Source organism: Semicossyphus pulcher, unplaced genomic scaffold (genome assembly GCF_022749685.1).
Source record: "Semicossyphus pulcher isolate SPU_LCO1_2020_fin unplaced genomic scaffold, fSemPul1.0.p SCAF_10, whole genome shotgun sequence".
In the NCBI taxonomy this organism is placed as follows: domain Eukaryota; kingdom Metazoa; phylum Chordata; class Actinopteri; order Labriformes; family Labridae; genus Semicossyphus; species Semicossyphus pulcher.
In genome coordinates this window covers 19852056-19865370 of record NW_027211604.1, presented here as the reverse complement: position 1 = coordinate 19865370, position 13315 = coordinate 19852056, and the positions used below count along the sequence as shown (strand labels likewise).

The 13315-nt window shown below is 39.9% G+C and overlaps 2 protein-coding genes across 3 annotated transcripts in view; both read right to left on the bottom strand.

Annotated features, from left to right (window-relative positions):
* The window catches only part of fnip1 (folliculin interacting protein 1), a 40514-nt gene extending 30534 nt beyond the window's left edge, over positions 1-9980 (bottom strand). For both annotated transcript variants that reach the window (XM_069669458.1, XM_069669464.1), the window contains exon 1: positions 9812-9980. In XM_069669458.1, the coding sequence (XP_069525559.1) occupies positions 9812-9903 (92 nt within the window). In that variant the 5' untranslated portion in view covers positions 9904-9980. The remainder of the gene's footprint in view (positions 1-9811) is intronic.
* Positions 9981-10873: 893 nt separating this feature from the next.
* Positions 10874-12806, bottom strand: LOC138601137 (uncharacterized). The gene is made up of 6 exons (XM_069672721.1): positions 12686-12806; positions 12470-12604; positions 12036-12075; positions 11780-11835; positions 11568-11599; positions 10874-11446 (listed from the first exon to the last, which is right to left on the bottom strand). Exons 1-6 carry the CDS (start codon positions 12804-12806, stop codon positions 11048-11050), a joined length of 783 nt encoding a protein of 260 aa, XP_069528822.1. The 3' UTR covers positions 10874-11047.
* Between the last annotated feature and the right edge of the window lie 509 nt (positions 12807-13315).

Below are 13315 nucleotides of genomic sequence, written 5' to 3'. Positions count from 1 at the left end.
ATGAGCTCACATTGCATTGTGTTGTGTTGGGTTAATATTCAGCCCAAAGACTTGTGTGTAAGATTACAAATCAGCAGGTCGTTTTAGTCTGTCACATGCCTCCTGCATTTGGACTAGTGGCTTTAATAAGTGGGTTATTTACAAATGTAACTCTGCGGTTTGGTTTCATGTGATCAGATATTGTGCATCTTGGCACGTCTTGATTAACACACATTTTACCATTGAGACAGAAGAATTGTTGGTGCAATATTGAAATGGCAATATTTGCTGTTCTTATACAGTTTTGAAATGACAAAACTTCCTCAGATATGAGTTTAACAACTGCAAAAATAAGATGACGTATCGTTTCAGTAGAGCCAAGAGGACATCTGCATATTTTGACAGCATGTTCAGTGCTCCCTTTGTTTTAAACATTCCAGAGAAAAAATACAGAGAGAGATCCAAGAAAAAAAAAAAGCAATAAACACAGGACAGAAAGATAAAAAGACGGATTAAAAGTCAGAGCCCTTTTATAAACAACAGCAAAAACAGAGTAGAACATTTTTCTTTAAGTAAAGACAAAGAGAAAAAATAAAGATTGGGTTCACAACAAGAGCAGGGCCAGAGACAAAGAACAAAAGCCGACCGCAACAGAAGGAAACGAGAATGTTTAATGAGCAAATGCAGCCAACACTGAAGGGCAATAAATTCAAAAATTAAGCTTAATAATTAGTGAAAAGGTCACAGAAAACATAAAGGCAAAAAACATTTGCGATAGAGGGACAAGCATTTGAAAGAAAGACGAGGCAGAGTGGCAGAGCGAGAGCAAAGGAGGAAGTATCCCATCAGTGAGCTTGTGACAGTCACAGCGCTGACAGAAGAGAGAGGGGAGTCATTCATAAAAGCAGCACATGACTTCATGACTGTTACATACTTGTACCGCTGTGACCTCAATTGTCTGAACCAAAAATGACATTAAAGTTTACTCTCGGACAAAGGTATTCATTTTCTCGAGGAACCTGTTGAGCCTAACAAATAAATCCCGGCAACAGTTTTAATGAAGTTACATTTGAAGACGACAAGCAGGGACTTTTTTTGAAATGATTCACCTTCTTCCTTGACAAAAGGTATCAATCAGACATGTAAAACAGAAACTCATTGACAACTCCTCCCACACACACGTTCCCGCATCGTTCTTTCCTGTAAATAAAAACAAAGGCGTGCTTCATCGTAAACCCATTGATCTTCATTATATAACATTGACCTCAAATGATAGAATCAATCCCTATCTTCACCACAACGCCTGATGCTCAAAACTACAGCCTCCAACTCTCAAACTGCAAGTCCTGCCCAGCTGAAAACAGCCACAGGTTGCCAACACACCACAAGACTTCAAACAAACAACAACACAAACAATGTTCTCAATCATCCTTCAATCAACACTACCATGCCCACTTGGATGCACACAAGCCTGGTTAAATATTACCGTCTCCTACCTGGGCATCATTGCGAGTCTGCCAGTCTTTCCCCAGCCCTCTCCCTCTCTCTCTCTCTATTCCTCTCTCTTCTCTCCTCTCTCAGCCAAAGCAGGGTCTAAGAATAGCGGTGAACTAAATTCACACAACAACATGAGACTGTCAGGTGATCGCAGGAGCACTGTGTGTGCTGGACAGTACAGAGGCAGCGACAGCAGCGAGCCCGGACTGCTGACTGCCAGAAAGCGCTGTGATAAGAGAGAGCGACAGAGGGGATTTGTTTGTGTGTCGTTTCTTAATCCCGCTCTTTTTGTTCCTCTCTCCCTTGTTTTCCCTCATCCTCTCTTTCTGACTTTCTCTCTTTGATAAATTTAAATACAATGCATCCTCTTAGCAAAAAGAGAAGAGAAGCAGAGAAACCAGACTGTTTTAAGTGAAAGCTTCCCAAAAGTTGATTCCTCTTTAATTGTTCCTTTATGTATAAATGCATCGTGGTTACCAGAAGGTTTACGACAAGTGGCAGCTTATTTATATCTGTAGCTAAACTACAAAAGAGAGCAGACAGTCCACAGTGAGAAGTGAATCCATCATGGACCTGCAAAAATATCTCAGTATATCTGTTATCATTGTTTGAGTTGTTAAACTCTGGTGACTGTGGGTAAGGTCCAAAGTTGTACGAAGTATCATTGTAACAATGCCGGAGCCCTGAATTCAATTTTTTAACAATGAAGATGAAAATTTGCAAAAGTGAAACAGGCATGGGTAATAACTCCTTATTACGTATTAGGCAGTGATCCCATCATTTAAGTAGTCTCAGTATCCCATCGTCTAAAGTAAAGAGACCTATCATAAATGTATCTTTACAGTCAAACGTTCTTTGAGTGCCAACAAAATGATTTGGTGCAACAGTAGTAACAAAAACTGTGTTTTTGAGGAATATAAAGACTTCACCCAAGAAAATAGGCATCCAATGTTATGCACGGGGAGGCCAAGTGCATACAAGCGGGAGAAAAATATGTTCGTAATCTCCGATTCTTGGACAATTAGAAACTAACTCCGGAAAAGAGGAACAAAAGCATCTTTCGCTGCTGCTGGGTGGTGGGGGGTATACTGGTAAAGGTCACAATAGAGCAATCAAGTTTCCTTGACTTCAGTGACATCAGCCTACTTACTGACCTCAAAGAGCCCTCGCTCTCTCTCTACACTGCCACCGGAACATCTGTGCATGTGTGTATGTGTTTGTCGGTCATAGCGTTTGTCAGAGGCCGAGAGACAGTTACATAAATATCCCCTCAGTCCGAGCTGTGTGACGTTCTTCCGGTTGTGTGTGACAGAGTTTTCTGGTAAGTTCAGCAGTTTATGAAAGCTGCTGTCTTATTCAAAGACAGTTATGTGCCATTTCTGCTGCAGGCAACAGACAATGCTCAGTGCAATCATAAAATACATTTTGAGTGTAAACCAATTAGAAAAATGAGAATGATACAGAAAGAAACCAATCACTGATGTTCTTTTCTCTGAGTCTTCTGTATTGTGACGTTTAACTTGTTCAGCTCTTCTTCTGAAATGCCATTAGTCGTAAAAAATGCTCATCCAGCTGATATGGAACACTTGTTTTGAGCAGTCGTGCTACTTTCCCATGACGAAAGTGCCCCATTAAAGCAATCTCCGAAGTGACACAAGAAAAGAAATCATATCTAATCTCTTGGATATCTCCAGCGTCACGGCGAAACCTCCCACACATACATTCTCAGACGCACGTAGAAACAATAATATTTATTCTGAAGTCTGCCTGCTTGTCAAGTTTGAAACCTTACATGTATAGAGTAGTAAACCTGTGTAACACTATATGGCCTGAATAAATAACCCCATAGAGCAACCACTCCTTCGGAGGCCAAGTCTATATTTCTTTCCTTCCTTCCTTATTCCTAGAACTAACAATTGTTTTGCTCAGTCTTGGTACTAAACATCAGCTACCTCTAGGAGCTGGCCCACACAGCCTGAAAGCACCTGACTACCTGCATACCTGCCGGTTTCTCTGCTGGTTGCATAGCATTGAGGACTTCTGCATTCCAGCAATCACATGATTCTGAGTGAGTAAAGCTGCTGAAACGCCCGGAGGTTACTGCACTTGACACATTTGCAATAAATTGAGGCGTTGATTGAGAGGAGTCATAAAGCCTGAGGCGGATATCAGCTAGAATCAATACATTTTGTTCAAGTCACAGTGGTTTAGATAAAAGACTAAAACAAATGTTATTGAAGTAAGAAATGAGAGCCAATGAGTGTGTATGTTTAACATATTCAATACACACAAAAAAAATGACATTAATTGATATTAACAGTATATTTGAAAAACTATTAAGATCATATTTTGTACCAAATCACCCAGCCCTATCCTGAAACAAGCTATAATTACATATCATGTGTTTGTCTTTACACTGTGTCTGCATTATCCACTGACTTATGTACAGTACTACTGTGACTTCTGAATCAGCAGCACATGACAGACAAGGAGTGATGAGAGTGATGAGCATATGACTGTGTCTCACAAGGAACCACATGAACCTTTCATCAAGCTCAACAGCAGTGCAGAATGTAGGTGACAGTTATGTAGAAATCAGGTCGTCAATTTTCCTTTCTTTCAAAGTACAAAAGTGATTCACCGCCATTTATGTGACAACGGCAACAAGTATAAGTACATCAAATTTAAATGTTTCTCTCCTCTTTGCTTTATTCGGTTATGAAAGGGACAGGAAGTGTCATATGATAGACAAGATTAAACGCTGAGCCTTAAAGCAAAGTAATTATTCTGTCAGTCAGCACATCCTGCCTCTCTTACAAACAGCCTCCCCCACCTTCCTAACCCTCATTTCTCTCTCCCTCTGTCTTTCTCTTCTGGAGGCTGAAAGTAGGCTAATTAGGTGACTTTTTGGTTCGACTTTGAGGATCCCAGCAGACACAGTAATCAACCTGTCTGTTATCTGTGGACGTTCAATGCCAAACACTGTATCTGCCCTGGGCTGATAAGGGCTTTGTGATCACCTGAACACGGTTGTATTTACACAATGTATATTTATAAGTTCGTCTTCAAGGTTAAAGAAAAAAAGAGAATGAACAAACCTCTTTTGATGACAGTTTAAGCATCTTACTACGCTTATCATACCATTGATGTTGGTGAAAAAAAGAAAAATTAGGTGTAAATCCTCACTCTGTTCCCAGCAAATTACAAAAAATGTCCTCTAAATACTGCAGTTATTGCAGAGGCAAGCATAACCCATAAAGATCACAAAATTGAGCTCAAATTGCTTATGGACATGCAACGAAAAGCTCCATTTTGATCATTATATCAATCAATAAATCAGTATGAAAAAGAAAGAAAATAAATGCCTTTGTACTGCCAATAAAGCCACTGTTTTTGCAAGAATAACTCACATTCTAAAATAAAAGCGAAAGCTTTATCATGCCTTGACCTACTTGTGTGAATATCAATAGTGGTTAAATCTCACTTTTGTTCGCAGTCATGACTCTACATACCGTAGATTGAATGCAGAGCAGACTGTACCCAACTCTTTTGTAGAGTAACACAGCATGCAGTCTGTGGTATGTTTAGTTCTAGTGAAGACCTTCTGCCCTTGTATCATGTATCAGCATTAGCTGTGAAATGGGAAACTACTGATCGCTAACAAACACGTGGTGATTATTCTGTTTCTGGTAATCATTAAAACTGCATTAATAAATACAGATATCAAATTAACTATGCAAGTTCTCTTTTCCACAGTCTGATATATGTTGGTTGCAAGGTCATAATCCAGTTAATGTAAAAACAATGATCAACAATAACGACCTAATGATACAGGTGGAATGAAATATCTGCACTGTGTGTGGTCAGCACTTAAATTGATGTCCTCAAGACTTGGATGTGCTGGCTTAACTACATGTTAAGCCGACATACTAGCACTCACCAGAATTCCACAACGTGTGTGTGATGTGTGTGCAGCTTTTACGTAAAACTATATCTTTACTATGACCCTGCAGTTCTGAGAAGCCCGAGTGTGGCCACTTAAAATAGCCCCGATAGGAACCTGATGACAGCCGCCGTCTTTACAGAACCCTGGCAAGCCTGCAGGTTTCACACACTCACAGAAGAAAGCAGCCTTGCAATGCAAACCTTTTATACATATGTACATCTATAACAACAAGCGTTAAATATGCACAACTAATAAAAATACTGAGTGTGAAGCAAGCACACACTCACACCTCTCTCTATTTGTCAAACTTGTAGATGTATGCTGGTGACTGAGAACACAGCCATGTGATCATCCCACAAACATGATAGCCTGGAGATTGATGAAAGCCTCACATGACACACAGAGTTATGAAAGTATGCAGTAGAGAAAGGACGCCACGCCATTCAGGAACCTGAGACACTACTTCTCCTGTAAACTACCAAGGAGAAAGCATAGCTACACATAAATCTAATGTGGTGTAAAATTATGTTCAGCAATATGCAGTCATGTATTTCCACTGATGGAGGATGATTCTGAGATATGTTGGACCGCGCAGTGTGTTGCTGATTCATCCCAAATATGATTAAGTAGGTGTTACAGCTCGGTATCGCTTTTAAAATTAAGATACCATTAAAGTACCATTAAAGTGATACTGATACCTATAGAGTGTTGTATTTGATACCCTTTTTTCATACTTCATTTGATAACCATCATGTGAACGGAAGCATTCAGTTGCTTGGAAATGCTACCAATACTCATACTTCCTCCAAATGACTTCGTTACAGGAATACATTTTAACTGCCAACTCTGTCAAATATACTGCACCTTAGTCGACATGCTGCTTTACATAGTTGGTCTATACTTTAAAAAGGTATCTAGTACAGGACTGTATTTTAAATTTGCCACAAGGTTTTAGAAAGTTTTAGATTTATATTAGTCAAAGGCCAATTTCATACCAACTTGAAATTGCAAAGCGCACCAAAAAGATGAATCAGGTAAAGGCTTTGTAATTTTCCAAATAAGGAAGTCAGTGGACTGGTTCTAAAAAATCTATGCATTTAACAATAAAGGTAATTAATAAGTAAATATTCAGGACTAGAATTGATTTGGGTTTTGAAGTCTTACAAAATTAATTGTAAAAACAAAAAGGCTGCCCACAACCATCCCATCCTGTCTCAGTTACCCCCCCCTTCCTCCTTTTCGTATCTCAGCGGAAACACAGCTATATTGAGTTGTCTGGCCCCAGGTCAAGAGGGAAGTTTCCTCAGCAGGCAGCAGAGGCAGGGGCAGCCAGGACAGGCAGTGTGGCCGTGGGTGGGGAGGACAAATCTACTGGCTGGCGATCCGGTCGCTGACTGGCCGCAGGATGAGCCAGGAGCTCTCTGTGTAATGTACAGTATGCTGTCCCTTGTCAGGTGCTGCAGCCAGGGAAACAGGATAGGATTTTTAGGCTTTCCTCCCAGGGTCAGCCAACCTTATGCCCTCGATGGTATTCTGGAGGTGTGCTGTGACAGGGCTTTGGCTGATGCATTAGGCAGGGCATCAGGGTTTCAAAAGGTACAACAACAAAAAAACGTCATCACTTGCAAGGTTTTCGCTGGAAAATTACCCAGTTAGCCTAGATCAGTTTAATAATGCACTATATAAAGCTCAACCCTTAGGGGTGACAAGTATCCTGATATTTGGATTAAAACATACATATATCAGTGCAGTAAATGCACAGCGATAATCCATTGATTTTGGTTATCAAATTACACCAAAAGTAATAAAAACAAAATGCACTCAGCAAAAGTTATATGCAATTCTTCAAGCTCAGGAAAGTTATAAAAACAAACCAACCTGCTGTACAAACTACATATGGACACTGCATTGGTTTATAATTTTGGTCATTCACAATAATCTTTGATCTACTTGTGAAAAATGAACATTTGTGTATGTTAGTAGCCCTTCTGATATATTGGTTTGGCTCTACTACGTTATATTGAGCCCATGATTTAAGGAGATTCATTCCAGTGTTCCACAGGTGTTTAAGTGGGTGTCTTCAAAGTCTTACTAGGAATAGATTGCAACACCCATTTTATGCAGCCAGCTTAATTCTTTGTATTTGCTGTCTTACATAAGCAGTCCTAAGTGATGTTAAGCAACAGTTAGAACACATCACTTCTTAGTTGTAGAGCAATAGTGAATGCTTTTTCTGCAGCCTTTCAGTCTTCTCAAGACACACCTTACCCCTTCCTCTGTCCAACCCCTGACTTTAAAATCCCCACTATTAAAGCTCTCCTCTCTGTTTTCATTATTCTTTTATTCTGTTACACCCACCACTTCCACCTATTCTTTTTTTCTAACTGGATCTAACAAGCTTCCACTTTTACAGTCCTTTAGGTGTTCTTTCTTCCCTCACAGTTCTGCCCTCTTCAGAGCAATTCATGTCTGATGAATGGAGAGCTCATGCCCAAGGTATGAAGACGCAGCTGACCACTGAGTGAACATAAACGCCCTCTGCCTGCCTGTTTGCTCTCAGATTGAAGCCAGCCAACCACATACACACGCGGCTTTTATACCACTGGGCACCTTTATGACCACGGAACGTGCGCTGGCACAGACATGAGACCAAAGGGCAAGTAGCACGAAAGGAGGTGAGCTTTCAGGCCCATTGGTAAATATATCCACCATGGGTGACAGCAGGCTCAGAGTAACATTTTCCAGTGCAAGTGTGTTTAAAATTAAAAAGAAAGCTTTCCCCTTGGTGGCAGACCTGACCCTGACCCAGAATGTGTGTGGGAACATAAACAGGGAAAATGGGAATCAACTCGGGGAGTATAGAGTACTTGCCAGGTCAGTGATGCTCGATTGCTCAGTCAGGTTGAATTTAGCCTTAGAGTGTTTAAATAGCAAGTACTTATACTGCTTATACATTCTGTGTTATTCTTTACCTGCATGGACATTCATAACAAAAAATAACAATTCTTCACATTATCATCAATTTTTAATTAAATCTAACTTCATTTAAAAATCAGCAGCACCCTCTGCTACAGATACTGAATCACGCGGTAAGTATGTAAATGGGAAATGGACTGCACTTCAGAGCTTCTGCCTTGTGATTAAGGGACAACCCACTCTCCCTCTGAGCCATGGCCTCCCCAAAAGCTTTAAATTACAGTATCACTGAAAAATTATGTTAAAATTCTGTATGCTAGGTCAACAAAACAAGTGCCTGTCAAGATAATAAAGTTGCTGCTTTTCAATTTTAAATGAAATCATGATGCTTTTTTTTTTTTTTAAACAAGCCTGACATGAGAGCTTGAAGCACAGATATTTTAAACTGTTTTACAATTTCTTCATTTGCATCAAAGTAATACTTGCTTCGTCTACTTTACTGTATAAGAGACCTGCTGCAAGTGCAACATTAAGTACTCAAGTGAGGACCTACAATCTTGCATTTGTTCAGAGAATCACTGGTTTGAACTAGACATATGATGGCATTTCCATACAACTATAAACATCTGTGTCGGTCGTTTTGAACACTAGCGATTATGGGGGGAAAACATAGTATTGTGCATCCCCAAACTTTAGCCTGTCTCTGGAGGCCGAAGCCCTGTTTGCAATGGATCTATCTGTCATCAGTGGCCGACTGAAGTGATCACATGTGGTCCAACACAGAGCACACAGTGTCCTCCTATCTGACGGCACTGGCCGAAGAGTACAGTAACAGTAAGGTCGCAGGACTGAGAGAGGCCAGCTGCACTTTGCTCCAAGTTATCCTGGCTATAGCTCAAGATAAAAGACAAAAGAGTGTGACTGTATTGTCACGGCTGGCTCGTTGTTTTCTTTCTGCCACGCAGGCTTAGTTGCCGTTACTAAAGAAACACAAAGAGATGAACGAGGGAGACAAAGGAGAAAACAGGACGCTGCCTCTAAAAGCGATAAAACCGATAATTCCGGAAAAAAGAAAGTGTTTATTATCAACTTGGTATCACTTTTTCATTAACAAAACGCGAGCACCAATACTTGTGTTCAAGCTCAGAAAGCGCGAGCTGATGAGGCAAGCTGCGTCCCAACAAGAGGCAGCGCGTGCAGCAGACGAGCTAACGTCTGGACGCTAGCATTAGCATGTAAGCTAACCACACCAACAGGCACAACACGTCTCCCAGCACTTTGCCTACATCCGTTTGAAATTCACAAAACTAAAGAGAGGCTTCTTCTGAAGTGGCAATGACCTCAAAATATTCACCACGCTCAAACTATACCCTGCTTTCATACAGTACAGTCATAAATAAACGTTAGCACACGCACGTACAACGTTACACACAAACCAGACGCATACACACATACATACACACAATAGCTTACCTGAAAGCTGGGTCCTCTTTGCTACATCTTGGGGGCGGCGATGAAAACGCATTTTTCTTATTGAAAAGTTTCTGGAAGAGAGTCGGAGGCATTTTGTACCAAATAAAGTCGGTACAGAAGGTCTCTTTCTTCTCAAATCCAAGAGCAAATCTTGTTCCTTGTAACTGTCTCCATGGGTGTCACAGTCATATGACAGGCATTAGTCACGGGAGCTGCTTGGTAACCCACTGCTTTTTTCTGATTGGCCAACAGGATGCTGCTGCTTCTACAAAATACCTGATTGGCTGTTATTTTTGGCCTGGTACCATGTGGTCAGTGGATTCGCTGTGTTGATGTTTTGTCGGGGATCGTGACAGCATGAAATTTATTCACAGAAATCATACAAGTGCGACTGCTGAGCATCTTGCAAGACACAGTCAAAGATCCGTGAAAGGTCCACACAAGAAATAAGTCAAGCTTAAAAGCCAGAAAAAGAGACAACAAGAATTATTTAAGTATTTATTGTACAAAAATTTATTTTGGCCATTTTTTCCGACACTACACGACAAATATTTGCAGAAAGAAAGACACGAGTATAGAAAACCACAAAGTTACACATAAAAAAATAAACTACATTTATCATGAAACATTTAGAATCGTTTTAGGGCACTGACACTTAAGCCAAAAGACTAATTAAAAAATACAAATTAAGATACACAAACAACATGTATATATTATATAAAAACGGGAAAAAAAAGAATTGAAATATTGAGGAGAATATTAAATAATGCAATATAAAAAAAATACAGGTCTGACATCTAGTGGTCATTTTGCAACAGAGACTAACATTCATGCTAAATAAAAAGGAAGTCAAGGGCTGGTTTGAGGGCTTACAGAGTTTAAAAATACTACATCGAAGTGCATTTTCATACGCAGATGGTTTCAAAGGATCAATTATGTGACAAAAAAGCACATGCACCACACACATTAGGATAAGGTTAAGCTTGAGATTCAATAGAAGCTGCAAGGTCATATACACTATATTTGCACAGTCTAAGGTGTCTTCATATATGATAGGGTGTGGCATCATTTTAAATTATTCTCTTTAAATAACATTCAAATACTTATTAAACTGTGCATCACATTTAGTTTCTCAGAGTAGACATTGAAACAGTGTCATACACTTGTTACACCGAAGAACAAACAGACGACTCCAGACAAGCCAAAATCTTTACACTCAATATTTTGCTTCTGTTGTCACAGGATCAAAGAATTTGTGTGCTTAGCAGCTGTAAGAGGAAATAAAGGCACACTCCTGAGTCTGACACTCCTTTCTCTCATCCCCCGAAAGAACATATTCCTGTCGCTATTGTTGCAAAAGTCAAAGAACTTGACTTTTTCAGGGCTACTTTTTAAAGGCCTTTTCAGCGACACCATCAAAGGTAATGCCTCCTCTTTAGAACTGATCTCACCTGGACTGGGGGGGTCTGCATCAGGCTTAATCTGCTCAGTAGGGCTGGATGTTTGGACCGGCTCAGTGGTGTGTTGAACAGTTAATTTGGTGGCTGGGATGCGTTTTGTTTCGAAGGTCTCAGAGATGATGGGGCTTTTGAACCAGACCTTCTTCTTGTATGAAATGGGCCTCCTGTTGGTGAGCTGAGGGAGCAAAATTATACTTCACCATTTACTCAATTCCTCAAACTTTTAATTTAAACATCCAAATTATAAACATCATATTTAAGATTACATGTAATAGATAGCCAGGTGAATGTCTTACTTTTGGTGGGGTTTTACTTTTGAAGGCTTCATCTGAGGATTAAAGAGCACAAAACTGCTAAATACAATTTCTTGTAAAGAGTAGGATTTCTATTTTGCAATAAACAGCATATGAAAAAAAGCCAACAGCTATGAATGATTCACATGAGGATTATTATTAGGTTCATTACAAGATTAACAGTTTGATTAAGACACACCATGATGAGTATTTACCTGATTTAAATGAGTCTGTATGTTGTTTGGTCTCAGCCTCAGGGCCTCTGGGTAGGCTTTAAAGAGAAAACACAGTGATTGTACCAGTTTAAAGTGCATGCAGCTACACTTAATCGTTCTGTGTTGGTTGTTTTTCCCTCTGAAGGGTCCTCAAAATTTAAATGTGTCAGCACTCAATGTATTATTTTGATTTTTGGGAAATGAATCCATCAAATGGTGCATGTTGGTGCATGTGCAAAGAAAGAAACAAACTCACTTTATCTCAGACTTCTTTTCAGCAAGAATCGAAGAGGCATCTGCAGACAGAGGGTTAGTTCTTATTAGACAATTGCCAGCAATGTATGCTGCTTCCTAAATAGAACAAAAGTATAAAGAATTTGATTTGAAATGGTTTGGCAAAGGCCAAAGGGTCATAAAACTCACGCAAAATAAATACTGTAAGATTTTCAATTGGTTAAACATAAATGTATCATGTGCATTTTTCAGGCACCTTAAACTATAGCTGATCAAGTCCTAATATAGGTTTCAGGTTCAACATGATAAACATTCCCTTGGCATATCATTATGGTAAATGATTATTATACATACATCATCATCATCTTATCCTTTTATTTTTTAGTTTAACCAAAATTCAAATATTGTCATAAATTTAGCTATTCTAATAAATATGTGATTTTCTCACACTATTACCGATGATGGTAGAGAGGTTTGGGGAATGGTGCATGTGTATGCTCTCAGCGTGGCTCACATCCAGCAAGGTGGAGTTTTTGATGTGAAGATGGAGACCCAGGAGAGCCTCCTTCATAGGGAAAGTCAACGCCTCCACTGTTCAGAGACAAAAAATAAAAACTAGACTACTATAACTTTATTATTTTGGTTGTGGATAAACAAAAAACGTGCACACACCATAGCTGTCTTTTCTGAAAATCTCTGGGGAGGGAAGACTGCTGGAGGACGAAGAGGCAGAGGAGAAACAGTCTTCCTCATCATCATCATCATCAGAGCTGAAAGTTGTGCCAGACTCCATGCTAGAGGATGTGATGCTTTCAGGAGTGACTGCCAATATTTCTTGAACCGGCGTTGCAACACATTTTAGAACTCGGGGGTCAGGAGTCATCTGAATTGTTGGATGACCTGTCGCTGACACTTGGTAGCCATGTTTTTTTTGAGCTGGTGCAGCAGGCTGGATGGCAGTGCATCTGGGATTTTCAGTAAATGCAGGGCTGCTCAAGTGTAACGTAGATTCGCAGTGGACAGGCTTCATGCTAGTCTGTGTGTACAGGATAAGCACGGAAAATGAGGAGAGAGTAAGACAAAATACGAGTTTGAGAAACCTTGGATAACAACTTGAATTTAAACTTTTAGATTATGAATAATCAGATTATGAGATCATGATTCCTTCTTTATGTGAGTAGATAGAATACCCACCAACACTGGGTAAATTGGTCTGACAGTGGGGACATTCATCTCTTCCATCACCGGTTCCTCTGTAATTGCTTCATGACGCCTTATGGGCAGAAGTCTCCTGCACTCTGC

Bases quoted from the DNA above. Each gene is read 5' to 3' on its own strand.
- LOC138601137 (XM_069672721.1), bottom strand. From the start codon at position 12,806: ATGGAGTCTGGCACAACTTTCAGCTCTGATGATGATGATGATGAGGAA. The intron at 12,605-12,685 runs GTGTGTGCACGT...GTCTCTGAACAG, and splicing joins TTTCAGAAAAGACAGCTATG to TGGAGGCGTTGACTTTCCCT. The intron at 11,836-12,035 runs GTGAGTTTGTTT...TTCTCTTTAAAG, and splicing joins GAAAAGAAGTCTGAGATAAA to CCTACCCAGAGGCCCTGAGG.